This window comes from Paramormyrops kingsleyae, chromosome 4 (assembly GCF_048594095.1).
Source record: "Paramormyrops kingsleyae isolate MSU_618 chromosome 4, PKINGS_0.4, whole genome shotgun sequence".
Lineage (NCBI taxonomy): Eukaryota > Metazoa > Chordata > Actinopteri > Osteoglossiformes > Mormyridae > Paramormyrops > Paramormyrops kingsleyae.
The window spans coordinates 11304969-11325098 of NC_132800.1; the positions used below are offsets into that span (position 1 = coordinate 11304969).

At 43.8% G+C, this 20130-nt stretch overlaps 2 protein-coding genes across 2 annotated transcripts in view; both read left to right on the forward strand.

The window, feature by feature from the left end:
- LOC140588723 (tripartite motif-containing protein 16-like) overlaps nt 1-18666 on the forward strand; it is a 52288-nt gene extending 33622 nt beyond the window's left edge. The window contains exons 5-6 of the mRNA XM_072710649.1: nt 9544-9603; nt 17700-18666. Of these exons, the coding sequence (XP_072566750.1) occupies nt 9544-9603; nt 17700-18232 (593 nt within the window). The 3' untranslated portion in view covers nt 18233-18666. The remainder of the gene's footprint in view (nt 1-9543; nt 9604-17699) is intronic.
- Nucleotides 2286-9173, forward strand: LOC140588954 (E3 ubiquitin/ISG15 ligase TRIM25-like). The gene is made up of 4 exons (XM_072711599.1): nt 2286-2876; nt 7927-8022; nt 8604-8837; nt 9009-9173. The coding sequence occupies exons 1-4, from the start codon at nt 2286-2288 to the stop codon at nt 9171-9173; spliced, it is 1086 nt and encodes a 361-aa protein (XP_072567700.1).
- Nucleotides 18667-20130: the final 1464 nt, after the last annotated feature.

Below are 20130 nucleotides of genomic sequence, written 5' to 3' on the forward strand. Positions count from 1 at the left end.
GCCGAGGAGGACCCCATGGGTATTACTGACGACAGAGGTGAGGGACATAGCTGAGGCGGCCGAGGAGGACCCCATGGGTATTACTGACGACAGAGGTGAGGGACATAGCTGAGGTGGCTGAGGAGGACCCCATGGGTATTGCTGATGACAGAGGTGAGGGTCATAACTGAGGTGGCTGAGGAGGACCCCATGGGTATTACTGATGACAGAGGCGAGGGACATAGCTGAGGCGGCTGAGGAGGACCCCATGGGTATGACTGATGACAGAGGTGAGGGACATAGCTGAGGCGGCTGAGGAGGACCCCATGGGTATTACTGATGACAGAGGTGAGGGACATAGCTGAGGTGGCTGAGGAGGACCCCATGGGTATTGCTGATGACAGAGGTGAGGGACATAGCTGAGGTGAAAGCCTCCGCAGGTTGGGAGCCTCTTTCCCCAGCTAAGGGATGAAGGACGTCCCTCCAGCCCAGGGGTTCTGCAGGAAAGTCCCAGGACCATCCATACCTAACCCCTAATCCAGCCTTAGCCCCAAGCCCCTGTCATATACCTGTGGATCTCAGAAATATCAGCCCAGCTGCACTTGTGCCTAAGCAACACCTTGACAGCTGTATGTTTGCAGTGTGATGTTTGCATCATTCATTTGTCAGTTTTGGAAACAGTATGTGCTACATACTAGAAATATAAATGTAAATATGTGCAAGTGGGTATGTCAGTTATGTCTGAAGGCAGAGAGATCACGCCTGCTTAGGTAAAGGATGGGGAAACAGGTCAATCCTGTAAGTTAACATTCTAAAAGTCAGCTACAATTCCAATACAGTTCTTAATTCCAATAAAGTTCATACTAATTCAAAATTCTGTAGCATTCAATTGTGATTTCAAATCAATTCTAACAGTATATGTGATTGTCGGGAGGTGTGGGGCTTCAGGGTGTAACCTCTGGCTCTGCCACCCCCCCCCCCCCCACTCTGTATGTGAAGTTTGCATGTTCCCCCAAAATGAGTTTTCTCCTGCTTCAGAGACTGAAAACATGTGGCCAGCCGATAGGGATCTCTAAGCTGTCCTTAGTGTGTGATTGTGTGTGTGAGTGTGTGTGTGCTCTGCTATAAACTAGTATCCTATCCATCGTGTCCCCTGTCCTTAGTGTGTGATTGTGTGTGTGAGTGTGTGCTCTGCAATAAACTAGTATCCTATCCATCGTGTCCCCTGTCCTTAGTGTGTGATTGTGTGTGTGAGTGTGTGCTCTGCTATAAACTAGTATCCTATCCATCGTGTCCCCTGTCCTTAGTGTGTGATTGTGTGTGTGAGTGTGTGCTCTGCTACAAACTAGTATCCTATCCATCGTGCCCCCCGCCCTGTGCCCCCTGGGACAGGCTCCAGGCTCCCCTCACCCCTGTACAGGATAAGCAGTAATGGAGGACGGATCCACACTGTTCCAAAGAAAGGGCTCCAGCTCCTTCAGGACTTCAGACCAGCTGCTCTCACTTCATGCCTCCAGGCTTGTGGGTCTGGTTCCCACTCCTGGTTCTGCATGTACAGCTTCCATGTTCTCCCCGTGTTCCTGTGAGTTTCCTCAGGTTTCCTCCTGCTGTCCAAGATCATGCAGTTTGGTGAATTAGTGTCTCTAAATTGTCCTCAGCATGTGAGTGAGTGTTTTCCCAGTGATAGACTGGCATCCTATCCAGGGTGTCCCTGCCCTGTGCCCTGTGCCTCCTGTTATTGGCTCCAGGCTCTGTCCCATAACCCTGTACTGGATAAGCGGTTATTGGTATTTGTTGGATATTTTATCTAGTATTTAATCTTTCTGTTCCTGGGGTTGGCTGAAGCTGATCAATTAACTTATGGCATAAATACGAGATTTTAACTTAATAGTGTTTAACGAAAATGATGTCCTAACCTATAATTCCATATACCTGTATGTTATACTGTACCTCATAGCACAATAAAATAAATCAAATTACTTTTTTTCCAGTAAATCTGCTTCATCTGGAGAAAAAAGGAAAAAGACAATCTTCTAAACAAACACAAAAATTCATTCTCAATAAACTGCTCTCCTATATCATTCTATCTAATTTCTACATAAAAAAATCAAATCCTAAGCTTGTCTGGGAAATTAGTAACAGTTATACACATAAAAGTTAAATAAATGTCTGTTGTGTGTACAGTTTGTATAATGTAATATTTTACTCAGTCCAAAACCACACCTACTGCAGCCTGAGAAGCAGGAAGTTCCTCTCACTCTCACACACAGGCGACGAAACTGAATCCTATCAGTGTTTGTGGTAAAATGGCAGAAGCCAATTCCACACTGGATCCAAACCAGTTCCGCTGTACAATCTGTCTGGATCAACTGATGGATCCAGTGACAACAGCCTGTGGTCACAGTTACTGTATGAGCTGCATTAAGAGCTGCTGGGATCAGGAGGATCATCATGGAGTTTACAGCTGCCCCCAATGCAGACAGACCTTCATACCCAGACCTGTTCTGGGCAGAAACACCATACTGGCTGAGGTGATGGAGAAACTGAAGAAGACTGGACTACACGCAGTTACTCCTGCTGACCATTATGCTGGACCTGGAGATGTGGAGTGTGATTTCTGTACTGGGAGAAAACACAAAGCTGTCAAGTCCTGCCTGGTGTGTCTGGCCTCTTACTGTGAAACTCACCTCCAGCCTCACTATGAGTCTCCAGCTTTTAAGAAGCACAAGCTGACTGATGCCACTGGACATCTGCAGGACAAGGTCTGTTCCCACCATGATAAACCCCTGGAGAGCTACTGCCGTACCGACCAGCAGTGTATCTGTTATCTCTGTACGATGTATGAACACAGAGGCCATGATACAGTCTCAGCTGCTGCAAGAACGATGGAGATACAGGTCAGGCCAGAAGTTTTCTTATATAAATATAAAGTAATTTTAAATAAACGGATTTTGTCTTAACAAATGTTAGTGTAATTACCACAAATCACTCAAAACAAGTCTGGTTTGGTAAAATGAAAGAAAAATTAACTGAAAGTGCAAGTTTAAACAGTTCTGATTGAATTGCTACTGAATCTCCTTCAAACATCAAATCATGTGGCTGCAGCTGAATATATACAGCAAGCAAACAGGGTCAAGAGGTTCATTTACTGTTTGGCTGAGCATCTGAATGGCTGAGATGTGTGAGCTAAGAGGGTTTAAATATGGTGTGATCACACATACAGTGGCTAACAATTAACTGGGCTAGAACTGGGGCCCGTTTCAGAAAGCAGGATGTCATGCTCAGCCAGACAGCTTGTCAGATTTAAGGTAGTCTGGACTAAATATAAGTGAATGAAGGAAAAGGTCATTTAAACTGGGGCACATTAAATCCAACAAGTTATCTGGCTAAGAAGGAAGTTTGAGTTTTGAAACTGGTCCCTGGTTTTGCTAAATGGCTGTCCAACTTGCTGCTCTGGAACGTGTTTAACTCGTCTGTGATGTCATTCCGAGTTCAGAGTTCCAACCTCCGACGTAAATGGAGCTCAGCATGAGTAGCGGCTCCATCATCTCAGAAACAGCCACCGTCCTGGGATTTTAATTTCACACACTGCAGTGTGTAGAGTTTACTGAGAATGGTGCAGTAAACATGAAACAGCCAGAGTGTGAAGTAAAAGGAGCAAAGTAGTCAGGGCAGGAGTGGGACTGAATTTCTGACCAGGAATTCAAGACCCCAGACAGCCCAATATAAAACTATATAAGCAATTATATGTTTCTATTCACACATCCATTTTCTAGGCTACTGAACACACATTCTTACCTACATGCTTTAATTTTACATTCATGTAATTTTTACCGGCACATTTCACTAATATTAATAAACCGTGGAGCAGCTTTGACATAAATAATGAAGGTTGGTCACTGTGCGCTGTCCTTGTGTCTCTTCCCCGTGTGGCCAGCAGCCATCGCTGTCCTCGTGTCTCTTCCCCGTGTGGCCGGCAGCCATCGCTGTCCTCGTGTCTCTTCCCCGTGTGGCCGGCAGCCATCGCTGTCCTCGTGTCTCTTCCCCGTGTGGCCGGCAGCCATCGCTGTCCTCGTGTCTCTTCCCCGTGTGGCCGGCAGCCATCGCTGTCCTTGTGTCTCTTCCCTGTGTGGCCGGCAGCCATCGCTGTCCATCTCCTTTGTCGTCTCATTGTCTTTGGCCCTAGTGTGTTCTTCCTTTTCCCTACATGGCTGCATTTGGCTCAGTGGGTTGAGTGTGTAGCCCTGAGGCTGGGACTATCTGGTCATGGGATTAAGGCTGGTCAGGAACCAACCTCACCTCTTCCATTTCATTATTGGTTTTCTTCTCTTCCTAGTGTTTATTAGTTCTGTGTTCTCCTTGTGAAGCTTGTGCCTTGTTTTATTATGTTCCACATGTTTCTGTATTTTCTAATTGTTTAATTCCTAGTGTGTGATTAGCGTTTCTTACTTTCAGTGTTTGTTTGAGTTTTCCTAGTCTTGTGTTCATTAGTATGAGTTACTGCACCTGTTGCCTGTTTTCCCTGCACCGTTGGTATTGGTTAATTGTCTTATGTGTCACATCTGCCACTTTGTTAGTTCGGTTGTCTTTTGTATTTAAGTGCTTGTCATGTTTCTTGCTGATTCACTGTTTGTGTGTTGGTGGTGGAATGTTAGATCATTGTCTTTAGTTACAGCCTGTTTTTCTACCTGGTTGCTTTTCCTGGTTATCTTCCCTTAGTTGCCCATGTGATGGCAAAACAAAGCTTTCCGAAGCAAATGTTTTGAAAAATGGTTCAGTACTCGAAGTTTTTCTAAATGGTGAACATTAGTGACACTAGGTGGTCAAATAAGTAAATAGCAGTTAATTTTGACTGAGTGTAGTGCATCAAAATAAATGCAAATAGGCAAACATTCAAGTGGTCTGTAGTGCTTTATGAACATGAATGTACTGGTTAAGTTGGGCTGTACAGTTTCTTATGGATTGGGCTACCTGTGAATTACCTGGGAAGGGGTGCTTGTGTAACTCGAGGGGGTATTGGACTGCAGATGTTTGTTGAGGAACAGTATTTGTTGAACAGTGTGGGGACTAAGTTTGTTACGTTTTTTGTTTATTCACAACTTCTGCTTTAGAGAATATCCACTGACACAGAATGGAGGATGATGGAGTGCAGAGAAACTGTATCGCAAGTTCACATGTGTGTTTACACAGCCTTCTGCATATCCCAGAACTGCAAAGGGTCTTCAGAACGCAGTATATTTGGGTCACTGAGGTACTGCTGAACCTCCACAGTAGCATCTGCTGTAGAACCCTTGACCCGTTTGCTCTCCCCCATCACATCACTGTCCAGAAGATCCTACAGAACTGGAACTAAAATGACAAAACATGAATCATTATATACACTGTGCATTTTGTACTGTGCAATAATAACTGTAAACCCAGTTCAGGTTAATTGAACATTTTCATTAAAACGTGAAAGGTTGCAACACTATCGGTATGCATTGCAGTACCAGATGAGGTTCCTGCAGGCTCTGGTACTGGTGCCTGATTGGCTACAGAAACCTGCAGTTTTATATCCTGGATCCAGCAGTGTGACCAGTGTCATTATGCTCATGATCTCATAGACTGACAACCTCTCAGTGAGCAACTTCAAGAGGTTCTTGCACAACTGCTGGGCCTTGACATTCTGTGTCTGGGACAGTTTCAGATTCACAGCATGTCTAAGCTTGCGGATGAGAGGAATTACCTTGGATCCTGATACTCTCTTCTCTTCAGAAAGTGCAACAGTTGCCTCATTGAAATGTCATAAAACACCCAGACACTCAAAAATTATGTGATATTCCTCTGAGGTCAGGGTTGTGAGCTCTGTCCTCAGAGTGACCAATGCAGCACCAACTGGCTCTTCTTGATCATGTGATCATTGCAGCATCGAATAGTTGCTATTCTAGCTGGTTTCCACTTCTTGAACCATTTTGAGAGTGGGTCTGCCCATCTGCTGTTGGATTTGACAAAGCCTTTCTCTAGCAGTTGTACTGTTCTGAAGTAGGTCACGATCTGTCCTTCCTTGGATCTGATATCGTCAGGGTCCTTGTGTCTGATCAATGGCTTCACAAACGAATTCAGTGTATGAACAATGCAGGTTGTGTGTCTGACACAGGTAATCATATTTTGTGCAGCGTCAGTGTCAAGCATCGGACATTATTTTGTATTCCCCGCTCCTCCATCAAGGCTGCCTTGACTGCAGCCATGTTTTCTGCAGAATGAGACTCTGGGAATTTTCCTGCTCCCAATAATACGGCAGACAGCTCAGTCTTATCCTTTATAAAATGGCATTTGACTGCTAAATAAGCTTCCATAAGTATGGATGTCCACGTGTCAGATGTTAGACTTACTGCTTTGGCCTTTTTCACCTCTTCCTTTGCTTTCTCTTTTTCTATCTTAAATATTTCTGCCACCAGACCCTTTCATGTTTGCCTGGATGGGAGAATGTAGGTTGGATCCCGGATTCCCACAAACTCCCTAAATCCAGCATCATCCACTATGGTGAATAGTTGTGAATCCTTCACAATCATATTGACCAAAGCCTCATCAATCATTTGCTTCTTGGTCTCTATACTGGGAATATTATGCAGATTATTGGGTAATACCCTCACCCAAATCTGATATTATGTATTCATACAATTAAACTGAACCGTAAACACAATAATGACTAATGATGATGATTATTATTATTATTTTTAAATCATTAATAATAAATTAATATTAAATTATTATTGTGATTAAAACTTACGCTGCAGTGCGTGTGCGCTGATATATTTGCTCTACAGCATGTTTGAAACCAGCATTGAGGTTTTCGCCTCATTTTCAGTTTCCAAAGCAGCCACATGTCTGAGTGCAGAAACAAGCTTCAGATGACCATGGTCACGTGTTTAGGGAGGAATGGAGGAAACCTCTAAACTGTGCTTCAGAATGTAGTGTATCAGTTTTTTGGCACATACCTCAGAGCTTCGGTGTCAAGCTTAACATCACTAGCTGCCCCATTCCCTCTGTTAGTCTGCGTGTCGTTTTCTTAGCTACTTTTTCCCTGGTGAGTTTTGACCCATTTTTGTTCCCTTATTTAGTGTCTTTCCAGTTTTGTTCAGTTTCCTTAAATCCCTTTGTCTTGGAGCTTTTAAGTGGATCGTCACCTTGTTTCCCTGCCTGCACCAGGTCGCGCCCCAACATGCACATTAAATATATGATCTGTGCAAATTCTGAAGCATCTTTAATAATCAATATTTTACACATTTTCTTTTCTGAATTTGCATGTAACATCAGTGATGCACACTATGACACGGTTTCTGTATGAATGGGTCACAACAGTCCAATATTAAACCAACTTCCCAGCAGATTCAGAGTTTTTAGTGTCGCAGGAGAAAAGATGCATTATTGTTGTTCACAGTGCAGTTTACTACACAGTGGCTCATTATCAACTGACATGCGATCTGACATAAATCAAATAGGACGTCAGTTGAGTAGCCGGTCCTGCAATGCAGCCCAGGACACATTCGCCTTCACATTACTATGAGAATGTGGCCATATGCGGCCCAGACCACCTCCCAATGTGGTTTGAGTGATCGGATCTCAGTGCATCCTCAATGTGTCCTGGGTGCGTTCACACCTGCAATTAGTGCTGTGCACTTGTGATTGGATCACCCAGGACGCATGTTAATACCAGGTGGAAACAGAACCAAAGGGTCTATGTAAATCTTATCATACCTACAGTCAATAAATAATTTATGAATATCCATCCATCCATCCATCCATCCATCTCCTAACCAGTAATCCCAGTCAGGGTCATGGGGACCTGGATCCTTTCCCAGGCAGCACAGGGCCCAAGGCTGGGGTCCACCCTGGACAGGATGATTAATGAATATGATCTCAGCTAATGAAACAAACTTATTTTGTCATCTTGTTTCCTGTCTGTAGAAACAAATTTGTGAAACACAGAAGGAATTTCAGCAGAGAATCCAGATGAGAGAGAAGGAGCTGCAGGAGCTGAGAGAGGCTGTGGCCTCAATCACAGTGAGTATGAACCTGAAGAGAAGATAACAGCTGGCTTGTGATCATGTTGAATCTTCTCTCAGATTCAACACATTGCAGATTTATAGAATTGTGGGGATTAATCAAAATAATGCTGCTGAGGGTTATTCTAGGTCAGAAATTTAATGGGACAAAGTTGCTAGATAACAGAGTTTAACCAGGCATTGCAGCAGTAGTAGCTTATTTATTTAGAAAAATACCATAAAATGCCCATTTGAGAAAAATGCAACTTTTCTCAACCCAGCATAATGCAAATAAACACCAAGAAAGTCACCTATTAAACTGAGACCTAATGGTGGCAACCAACCTGCCCCATACAGCCACCAGTCTCTGCCAAATCCCTGCAGCTGACAGTGTATGAGCTTAATGAGGGATCATCTCCAATCAGTGCTGGCTGGGTTTCAGTACCTGAGGCATCCAGCATGGTGACGCTCCAAACCCCAGCCCTGTGCTTTTTTTATACCTCCTATCGGCTCACATCACTATCGTACAATGAGGCTCTCTGGAGTCTCAAAAGGGGCCAATTGTAATTTACTGTCCTCTGCTCCCTGTGTCACCAACAGAGATCAGCACAGTCAGCAGTGGAGGACAGTGAGAGGATCTTCACTGAGATGATCCGCTCCATTGAGAGAAGATGCTCTGAGGTGACACAGCTGATCAGAGATCAGGAGAAGGCTGCAGTGAGTCAGGCTGATGGACACATGGAGAGACTGAAGCAGGAGATCGATGAACTGAAGAGGAGACACTCTGAGCTGGAGCAGCTTTCACACACAGAGGATCACATACATTTCCTCCAGGTAACAGAACAGCTACTTTGACAATAAGAAAACCAGAGTAATCAAATGGATGCATGTTCTCATTTGTATTTCAGCTAGTCTGTCATTTGTCAGATGTTAATGGTCTTGTTAATTAGATTTCTATACACATTTGTTTTGATGAAGCTGTTTAATCAGACTGTGTGTCTATAGAGTTGCCAGGGTCTTCCTGTCACCCCTGAAGCTGGATTTTGGCCCAGAATCTCCATCAGTCCACGCTGCTCTTTAGAGAACATGAGGAAGGTGTTTTCTGAGCTGAAGGATCAACTGGAGAATGTTTGCGAAAAGAAAATGGCGGAGATCCATCATACAGGTTGATAAATAAAAACATTTTTCAGTCTGTTCTTGTTAATATAGACCATGCAGAGAGAGTATGCAGTACAGTCAGCCTCACGTTTGTGTCACCAAGTCAGTTTCTGTTTCCAATAAGATTAAATCTTTCTGAAAACTAATGAGCTCTAAATTCTACAGGATACAAAACCCAGATCACAATTCATGTTTCTTCTACATTACAGAATCCAAATATCTGTATCAAGTGTAACTTACCATGATTTGCAGTTTGTTAAAATGCCTGTTATTGTCTCTTATAATTATAATACCCTACTGTTGTCTCCACAGTGAGTGGAGTCCATCTCCCACAAGTAAATTCCTTTTACTCACATCCCTGTTTCTCTCTGTCTCCTTCTAGTTACCAAAGACACCATCCTTCCGGTATTAGTGCCCAGGACCAGAGCAGAATTCTTACAATGTGAGTCTGTTCACACACACGCTTCTCTCTCCCTGTATGAGGTGGAGTGTGTTTTATTGTCTTTCGTTTTCTTCTGCTAGGGGAGCTTCTCTTTCTCTCTCCCGCTGTCTCCTGACCTTTCACATTTACATGAGCTGCTTTTTGTCAGTAGCTTTTGAATCCACTTGCAAAGCAAAACAAGTTTATTCAGGGTGTTTTTCCACTGCACCAGGTACGGTACTTTTGGTACTTTCCCTTTTCCATTGACTTCTGGTTGAGTACCAGTACCAAAAGTTCCAGTACCCAAAGTACCCTTTCTTTTTTGGTACCTTGGAACTTTGAGGTGGGACTTGCAAAAGCATTCATTGTCGATTTAAAAGATACATTTAAAAAGCATAAAAGCCCAAAAAAACAAAAAAAATAGTTAACTAAAAAGAAGTTACATTGTAGAGGCAGTGTATTACTAAACTCAATTACTGCTTAATTTAACTGAAAATTGAAAAGCTGTAGCAAACAGTAACGTTGTAAGCCCTGATTATAATGAGCTGACAGTGTTTGCAGACCTCAGGTCTTCAGGAAGCTTGTACCACAGACAGGGAGCATAGAGACTAACAGCTGCTTCACCCTGCTTGGTCTTCATTCTGGGACACTGAGTAAACATTTCACAGATGACCTCAGGGGTCTGGATGCTTCATAACGTTACGGAAATTAGTGCCATTTAGTGCCTTGAAAGACAGGTAAAAGTACTTGAAAATCCATCCCGTTATGCACAGGAAGCCAGTGCAGTGATTTAAGGACCTGTGTAATATGCTCTACTTCCTTGGTGTTAGTGAGGACTCTGGTGGCAGCATTCTGGATGAGCTGCACCTGTCTGACTGATTTATTACCAAGACCTGTGAAGACACCATTACAATAGTCTAGCCTTCAGAAAATAAATACATGAACAAGCTTTTCTGTATCTTGAAATCCTTTAATTCTTGCTATGTTTTTAAGGTGGTGGGAGGCTGATTTTGTAATTGTCTTTATGTGACTGTTGAAATTTAGGTCTGAGTCCAGAACTACACCAAGATTTCTGGCTTGATTTGTAGGTTTCAGTGTCATGGATTCATGGTGAGCAATAGCTTTCAGTCTTTCTGACTGAACCAATACAGGGATTTGGGTGCTGGGAACACAGGAGGATGGGCCAGACCCAGAGAAAAGAACATGGACGCGTCAAAGGAAAGAAATTAACAAAACATAACACCTCTTCCCTACCGTGTTAAGATTATAACTAAAATCAAAGATAGAAAATAAAAACCCAGACTACACTAGGTTTACCCACCCGAACATAAGTACAGAAGGTGGCACTCGCCCTCTAACCCAGTGTGTTTATACAGAGAGAGGACCTACGTGTTAATGTATGTGCACACACTTCTTACCTGTTCAATTTCACAAGGTGGGGGGGATTGCAGAAGACAGGAGGAGAGTATCAAAGACAACAAATTCACCAAATGACACTAACAGCACATCCATATCTCCCCTCCTAGACACATAGACACAGCCAGCTTTTGAATGCTAGGCCCCTCCCATCAGGAAGAGACCAGTCGGGATTGGTTAGATCTTCCACTAGAACATTGAGCACCAATGATGGGTTGCCCTGTATTTCAGATGGATAGGGCTTAACAGCCAGGAGCAGCAGTCCTGTTCTTGACAGATCTTGGAAAAGAGGGAGAAAGAAAACAGATATTTACACCCCCCCTTCCCATGTGACACAATAGTCACATGGGGACACTGTAATGTAGAGTTGTGTGTCATCTGTTTAAATGTAATAAAAGGCTTTGGTAACACTTCACTGAAGGCCATATTTTAAGTAATAACATTCATAATGCATTATACAACAGTTAGTTCCGAACAAGAAACCTGATTGGACGAGAGGCGTTCTGTGAGTTCCGTTATCAGAGTATAACCGCATTCAGACATCTCACACTTTACAGGTGTATCTATAAACCATTACATATGAAGGGTTGCCAGGTCCATGGTTTTCCCGCTCAATTGGGCATTTTTTGTGATCAAATTATTATGTAACAATTTTTTTTTTTGAACTTTTATTAACAACAGTCAACGTAAATACAAACAATAACCACAGTCCTGAGATTGGGGCCGAATGTAACAATTTTAACATAGAACAAAACACAACAAACCGTCCCCCCCTCCCCCATACCCTGAGACAGCATGTAAGCGAAAAGAAAAAAACACAGACACACACACACATACACTCACCTAAAGGATTATTAGGAACACCATACTAATACGGTGCTTGACCCCCTTTCGCCTTCAGAACTGCCTTAATTTTACGTGGCATTGATTTAACAAGGTGCTGAAAGCATTCTTTAGAAATGTTGGCCCATATTGATAGGATAGCATCTTGCAGTTGATGGAGATTTGTGGGATGCACATCCAGGGCACGAAGCTCCCGTTCCACCACATCCCTAAGATGCTCTATTGGGTTGAGATCTGGTGACTGTGGGGGCCATTTTAGTACAGTGAACTCATTGTCATGTTCAAGAAACCAATTTGAAATGATTCGAGCTTTGTGACATGGTGCATTATCCTGCTGGAAGTAGCCATCAGAGGATGGGTACATGGTGGTCATAAAGGGATGGACATGGTCAGAAACAATGCTCAGGTAGGCCGTGGCATTTAAACGATGCCCAATTGGCACTAAGGGGCCTAAAGTGTGCCAAGAAAACATCCCCCACACCATTACACCACCACCACCAGCCTGCACAGTGGTAACAAGGCACGATGGATCCATGTTCTCATTCTGTTTACGCCAAATTCTGACTCTACCATTTGAATGTCTCAACAGAAATCGAGACTCATCAGACCAGGCAACATTTTTCCAGTCTTCAACTGTCCAATTTTGGTGAGCTCGTGCAAATTGTAGCCTCTTTTTCCTATTTGTAGTGGAGATGAGTGGTACCCGGTGGGGTCTTCTGCTGTTGTAGCCCATCCGCCTCAAGGTTGTGCGTGTTGTGGCTTCACAAATGCTTTGCTGCATACCTCGGTTGTAACAAGTGGTTATTTCAGTCAAAGTTGCTCTTCTATCAGCTTGAATCAGTCAGCCCATTCTCCTCTGACCTCTAGCATCAACAAGGCATTTTCGCCCACAGGACTGCCGCATACTGGATGTTTTTCCCTTTGCACACCATTCTTTGTAAACCCTAGAAATGGTTGTGCGTGAAAATCCCAGTAACTGAGCAGATTGTGAAATACTCAGACCGGCCCGTCTGGCACCAACAACCATGCCACGCTCAAAATTGCTTAAATCACCTTTCTTTCCCATTCTGACATTCAGTTTGGAGTTCAGGAGATTGTCTTGACCAGGACCACACCCCTAAATGCATTGAATCAACTGCCATGTGATTGGTTGATTAGATAATTGCATTAATGAGAAATTGAACAGGTGTTCCTAATAATCCTTTAGGTGAGTGTATGTATCATCCATCAAGTCGCCGGCACACCCAGCCCCAGAGAGAGTGCAGCTGAAAGCTGAGGACAAAACTGCGATACAAGTAGAAACAGTGAAAATAAAGACACTTAATTTAATTAAAATAGATGAGTAGATAGGTAAATAAATAAATAAGTGAATAAATAAATAATGCAGACTCACGCAGTGACCCCCAGCCAGCCCTTGACTAGCTGCCCATGTTGAAGCTCTGAAGAGTAGAGCTAGAGGGATTATTAATTCAGGCCGCAGACAGTGCGAGCAGCAGCAAGTTAAAGAAGGTAGACGTCCAGACAGAGGGAATGGCGGTCAGGAGATTTACAGTGAGAGGTTAATAACAACTTAGCTGCCAAGGAGGCGGATATCAGGAGCCTCTGCTGGGAGAGAGAAAGGGAGAGAGAGGAGAAGTCCAGAAGAAGAAGGACTGCAGGGGAGAGAGGAATAGAACAGGAGAAAAACGATGTGAGAGATCTAGCTACGTAATCGCAAAGAGCAGCAACAGGAGGACAGTCCCAGAACATATGGAGAAACATGCCAGGGACTGGAAGGGGACAGAGGTGACATAATGGATCAGGCTCTAAACCCATGAGATGGCGTTTCCTGGGAGTGGGGTACAATCTATGGACAAATTTACATTTTGTTTCCTGATGATTTGAATTTTTAGAACAGTTTTTTCCATCTGCCAGATGGAAGTGACAGAGAGGTTTGTAAGAGGTTTGCTGAGAAGGGAATAGAGACTGGACACAGGCTTAGAACTGGGGGAGAGAGTCGAAGCAAATGTGCAGAGTGGATGAGGAGGAAGAGGAGAGGAGAAAGAGAGACTACAAGCCCTAAGCACAGACCTCAGCTGGAGGTAAAAAGAATACAAAGAGGAATGAAAGTTAAACACAAGAGGCTGAAACGTTTTGAGACCCAAGCTGTCAAAAATATCGCACAGAGTAGAAATGCCAGACGATGACCATGGTGAGTTGGAGATGGGACCTACGATGTTCAGGACAGGGTTGTGGAACAGCGGAGTGCGCGGGTGTCACTTCGGGGAAGGGCCCAGCAATCGCTCGACCCTCCTCCATGTACGAAGACCATGGGAAATAACTGGACCAACAGAGGACGAGATAGATTTTAATTTAATGGGCAAGAAAGGGAGAGAGGTTAGACAGTGGGGAATGACATCCTGCTTGGATGAGAAGCCAGACAGGGGGATGCTGGGGAGGATTGATCCAACTCCCTTAGGGTGAAAGCATGGTGGTACAGTTCAAAATCTGGGAGGGCGACACCCCCATCTAACCGGTCATGGGTTAGAGTGGAATGTTTAACAGAAGGTCTCTTACCATCCCAAAGAAATGCAGAAACTACAGACTTAACAGAAGCCCAGTATCTAGGTGGAGGAGGAAGCGGAAGTAAGGAACTAACAAAATTAGTCCTCTGGAGGACGTTCATTTTAATAATGGCCAGTCTCACCTGGAATGAAAGGGAAAGAGACTATGAGGAGATCGAGACTTTAATACCCTCCAGAACATGGCGGAAACCAGCAGCTGTAAGCTCCGGGACAGAGGGGTAGATGTCCAACCCCAGGTATCTGATGGAGTCTGTCTGAGGAACAGAAGAAGGAAATGAAGAAGAACGACAGGCAGGATTCAGTGGAAGGAGAGAAGACTTTGACCTGTTAATCTTATAGCCAGAGAGGGATTCATATGTTTAAAACAAATTAAGGATGTGAGGAAGATCAGTGGGGGCATTGCCAAGATAAAGCAGCAGATCGTCAGCATATAAGGAGACTTTTTGAGGAACATCTTTAACCAGGATAGGAGAAATAAGATCAGAATGACGGAGGGCTGCAGCTCGGGGCTCTAATGAGAGATTAAAGAGTAAGAGGGATAAGGGACAGCCCTGCCTGGCACCTCGAGAAAGTCAAAGAGGAGGAGAGGAGTTGGCATTAGTCAGGAGGACTGAGGAGGGAGAGGAGTAGAGGGTCTGGACCAAGTTGGTAAAATACGGGCCGATGCCCATTTGATCGAGGAGCCTCCATAAGAAAGTCCAATTCATCCTGTCAAATGCCTTCTGTGCATCTAAGGAGAGAAGGGCAGCAGGGAAGGGAAAGGAGCTGCCTGAGGAGAACATGGTCTTGGAGAAGACCAGACCCAGGATCTGCAAGCAGAAACATACCGAACATCATCAGAAGCTGGTCCAATTTGAAGCGATGCCACTACTTGTACATACAGTTCATGTGTACGTAGAAGTTTCTTGTATCTGTCAAAACTGTCTGGTTCACTTGTTAAGCTTTTATCATTTTTTTAGAGTAAAGTAGTAATTCCTGGCATTAAAGAATATCTGCATCATGCACCATCGACCATCGCGAGCCAAACCGCTGGCAAAGGCGACCATGGCGTTACGAGGGAAGCCCTTAACAGGCATCCAGCAGCAGGCTGGGTCATCAGCTGAGCCGACATTTTTATTCAAGAAAGCCCAGCAAAGACTATACTTCCTAACACTTTGTCACTCTGACATGGGGGCGATAAGAAGAATCCCCATTATTCTCTGTCTGCTCCATTATTCTGCTTCTATTCCTATTTTCGGCTGTTAGAAATTTTAGATGTTTTACTGCTAATACTACTATTATCATACACTGTTTTACACTGTGAACTCAGGCTGTTACAATGTACATGATGGTGAATTCAGGTCTAACTGATTAAATAAAAACATTGTATATTTAATATAGTTCTAACAATATTGTACATTACTGTATATTGCACAAAGTATTCTTCTTCCTAAATTGCACTATCCTGTAAGTCCTTTGCACATTGTCTTGTTTTTGTTACACTGTGATCCCTGAGCTTCGCCATTTCTTCTCTCTGTATACTTATATATGGAGGAGATGACAATGACGTTCACTTTGACTTTGACTTTGATCTCGGGGTCCTGTTTACGGTGCAACAATTTGGATAAAGAGGGAACTGAGCTGGAAGGTGAAGCTTTCGATTTACCAGTTGATCTACGTTCCTACCCTCACCTATGGTCATGAGCTCTGGGTAATGACCGAGAAAATGAGATTGTGATACAAGCAGCAGAAATGAGTTTCCTCAGCAGAGTGTCTGGGCTCAGCCTTAGAGAGAGGGTGAGGAGCTCAGACATTGGGGCTCAAAGTAGAGCCGCTGCTCCTCCGCATTGAAAGGAGTCAGCTGATGGTTCGGACATCTATTTAGCATGCCTTCTGGACGGCTCCCTGGGGAGGTGTTTCAGGGCATGTCCAACTGGGAGGAGGCCCTGGGGCAGACCCAGAGATTATATATTATATATACCCTGAGAGATTATATGTAATATATACTACATTATAGATTATACGTTATATATATATTAGATTAGATAAGTGGCACAAAATGGATGGATGGAACTGTATTGAAAAATAACGCTACTTATGAAAGTAGGCATGTAAGAATTTCAAGTTAAAATGTCATTGTACTTTGTATATATTACACTGCTTTCTTATAAACTTATACTACCATTAAATTTTGAAGCCGCTGTACACAGAAGGACACAATAGTGTTTGGAATATTTTCTTTCTTGCCTTTGAAAATATACAGTTCGTCTGGCCACTCATTCTTAAAAAATCAGATGCCACTTTAATACTATCTGTACCATATGTAAAGACAATGTCCCGTGACAAAACATGACCATACTGCCACCCCAATTTCTGGTGGTACTGCACCTTGCGCATGCGTCGCGTTATCCTCATGTAGACGTACAGACGAAGCATGGTAGTTTGCAAACCCTACAGGCAATTTACAAGGTAATAAAACTGTCACATGCATATAAATGCGTGAAAATCTCACGCCAGCCAGTTGATCAAAGTTGGCAGCCCTGTGAACTGGCGCTTTAAATTTGTAAAACGTAGGGAAATATACACAGACCTCACTGCTGTGGTACGTGTGCAGGAAATGTCATAATAATAATTTACTAATAATAATACGTAAATAGGACACGTGCGCATATGCAAAGTACACAGCTTGACCGGAGAACTATGAACGTTTCCGTGTACGCATGCGCGGTGTAGATACGCTAGTGTTGCGCTTTGCGGAGAACCAGCCTAGATGCGTCACCGTCCGCGTTGGGAGCATCGCGTCGGCTCGCTGCTGGAGAGAGGTGTGTGTCCAAAGTGGTTTGAAAGAAGTTCATATTGTGACGTAATGACAAGCTCACTTTTAGTGGTAATCTTTGTCGTATAATTTTATGCTTAATATGTTTGATGAATGCTGTTTGTAATTTTATTTACCTGTAATTAAGCCTATTAGTTTAACACGCGCATCATTTTGGCGCGTCTTATTGCCGTTGTCGCGCGGGCATCCGACATTTCCTGAGGTATTTCATATACTTGAATTTCCGCTTCATTTTTATATTTTATGTATCGTACAGAATAATAGAGCGCAGGCTAAAGTGCAGTTCGGTCCCCAGCGAGTCTCACAGCGCAGGGGGCAGCCGGAGCGCCGCAGACTCGGGCGGCTACATGAGTATATTGGGAATAAAATGTGTGTATTGGAGCGAGTTCTGTGTTAGTGAGTGTGTGAGGTGTGACAGTGATAATGATGGCGATGCTGAGCTTCGTGATGGGATTAATCGCTCTTCCTCTTGCCTACAGACTCCTGCCAGCTGACGCTGGACCCCAACACAGCACACAGAGTCCTGTCTCTGTCCGAGGGGAACAGGAAGGTGACATGGGGGGCAGAGCAGCCATATCCTGATCATCCAGAGAGATTTGACTTCTGGGACCAAGTTCTGTGCAGAGAGAGTCTGACTGGTCGCTGTTACTGGGAGGCTGAGTGGAGTGGAAAAGGAGCCTGGATAGCAGTGACTTATAAAGGAATCGGGAGGAAAGGAGTGAGTGATGACTGTCGGCTTGGAGACAATGACAAGTCATGGATGCTGATCTGCTCTCCTGACAGTTACTCTGTCTGTCACAATAATAAACAGACTGTCATACCCATAAAGCCCTCAGGCTCCCGCAGAGTAGGAGTGTATCTGGACTGGGCGGCTGGTACTCTGTCCTTCTACAGAGTCTCCTCTGATAGACTGACCCTCCTGTACAGCTTCACCTCCTCATTCACTGAACCCCTCTGTCCAGGGTTTTGTGTTTATGACGACTCCCCCGTGTCCCTGTGCATGCTGGGATAGCTCACTGTGTGCTGGAGGAATCATTTTTACCTTATCAGAGTGTCACATGTCGCTGCTTCTCCATGGCAAAGAGGTAAAATCTCTGCTTTTTAACCAGTATAACCCTTTTTACTCTGTCTGAAGTGTGACGTGTCAGACAAAAATAAATGAATGTTTGTTCAGTTGCCAAACTCATGCAAAATGACTGTTTTTCTCTGAATTCTGTTCTGTGTTGTCTGTGAATGTACAAAAACTGCCAAAACAAATTCATAGTACATGCAGTTGTACCAATAAAGTGAATTCTGATTCTGAATAAAATAAAATGTAATGAAATGTAATCCTGATGAGTGGGGGGGCTTTTCCCCTCCCCTGTATATGTACATTTTATATATTTCTGTCTATATATTATATTTGCTACCTGTACACTGACAATAAAGGCTTCCTATTCTGTCCTATTAATGTCCCGGTTCAGCGCTGCCCAAAGCGTAACTGAGTAACACACTTAATCCGCGTCTCTGGTCGCAGCAGCCTGATATCACAGCGGCGATGCTTTGGCCAGCAGGGGGCGGCAGACGGCAGACATTTTATTAACTCAAAACCTACAGCGGTCCTCAGGTAACTGAGTAAAGACAAATAATATAATCAAATTAATCATATGTTAACTAAGTAAAGATAAATGACATAAAATCTTAATAAAGTAGTACTACAACAAAAATTTTGTGATGTTGCAAAAAAACACCTGATCATCAATGATGCCGTGTAGTAGGTGATTACCAATTACCCGAAAAAGCATGAATTCTGTTTCATTAGGAATCCTAATATATAGATATAGATATATATTTAGGGTTTTTTTAAGTTTCTTTTTTACTCCACACAATTTAGGAATGAGACTGTCAGCCACAATGTGTCCCACAATACACTCACAGCGGCATTGCAGCAATACAGATATATCACTGAACACAGTGGAAAGGTGGATTCTTACTCTGACGTCCCTCCCCGTCCTCTAGTGACGAGCTCCACATTCTGTGCTGCTGCCTCTGCTGGTGGCTTGTTTGTTTCTCTCCCCCCTGTCTAATTTAGATGTGGTGCACCTGTTCCCCTGGGGGTGGGTCTATAAGGTGGGTTCCCAGCTAAGGGGGGAGGAATGGATCCAGTGGCAGCCACCACGCCGGCTTTGCTTTTGGAAGCAAGTTTCCATTTGTTATTTACAACTGATGCACTACATGTATGTTTGTATCTGCTGCTTTCAAAAGAATTTCCCCCCAACATCAGTAAATTTTATCCAATTCTTAATCATTGAAATTCTTAAAACGTCGACAATATTGTCATGAGTAAGAAGCGTATTGGTCAATTACAAAAAATTCGCATTCAGATATAAAGTCAAAGTAATTAAACATCTGTGGCCAAGAGCCTGAAAGACCACAAGTCCTGCTACCGGTTATTGTGTTTGTGTCTGCAGCCAAGTTTCCAGCAGATCCAAATAACTCTGGGCGATGCCATAAACCACAGGCATCACCCTAACGATAAGAAGTGTGATCCGCTTATGACTGACACGCAGTAGAAACAGGATCCCATCCAACAAGGGACCCACTATAGGCTCACACAGAAATAAAGGAGAAAAACACCAGCTGCCTTTTCCAAGCTGTTTACATTCCTGCAGTTCCTCATGGCGATTGCAACAGCCCGTGTCACATGACCACTGTCATGTCCTACCCATCACATCTGCCTGATCCTCCTGTCTCCTCCCTAGTGAGACCCTGATGATTCATGCCTGTTGCTTGTTGCCCCTCGTTAGTCTTTGCATTTAAATATCTATTTGTCAATGCAAGGGTGTCGGGGAGAGTGATCAGCCCCCCCCGGCTGCCGACCCACAGAGTATGAGACGCGCTGTTTTACTTGCTGCAAGGGTAACCCCACCT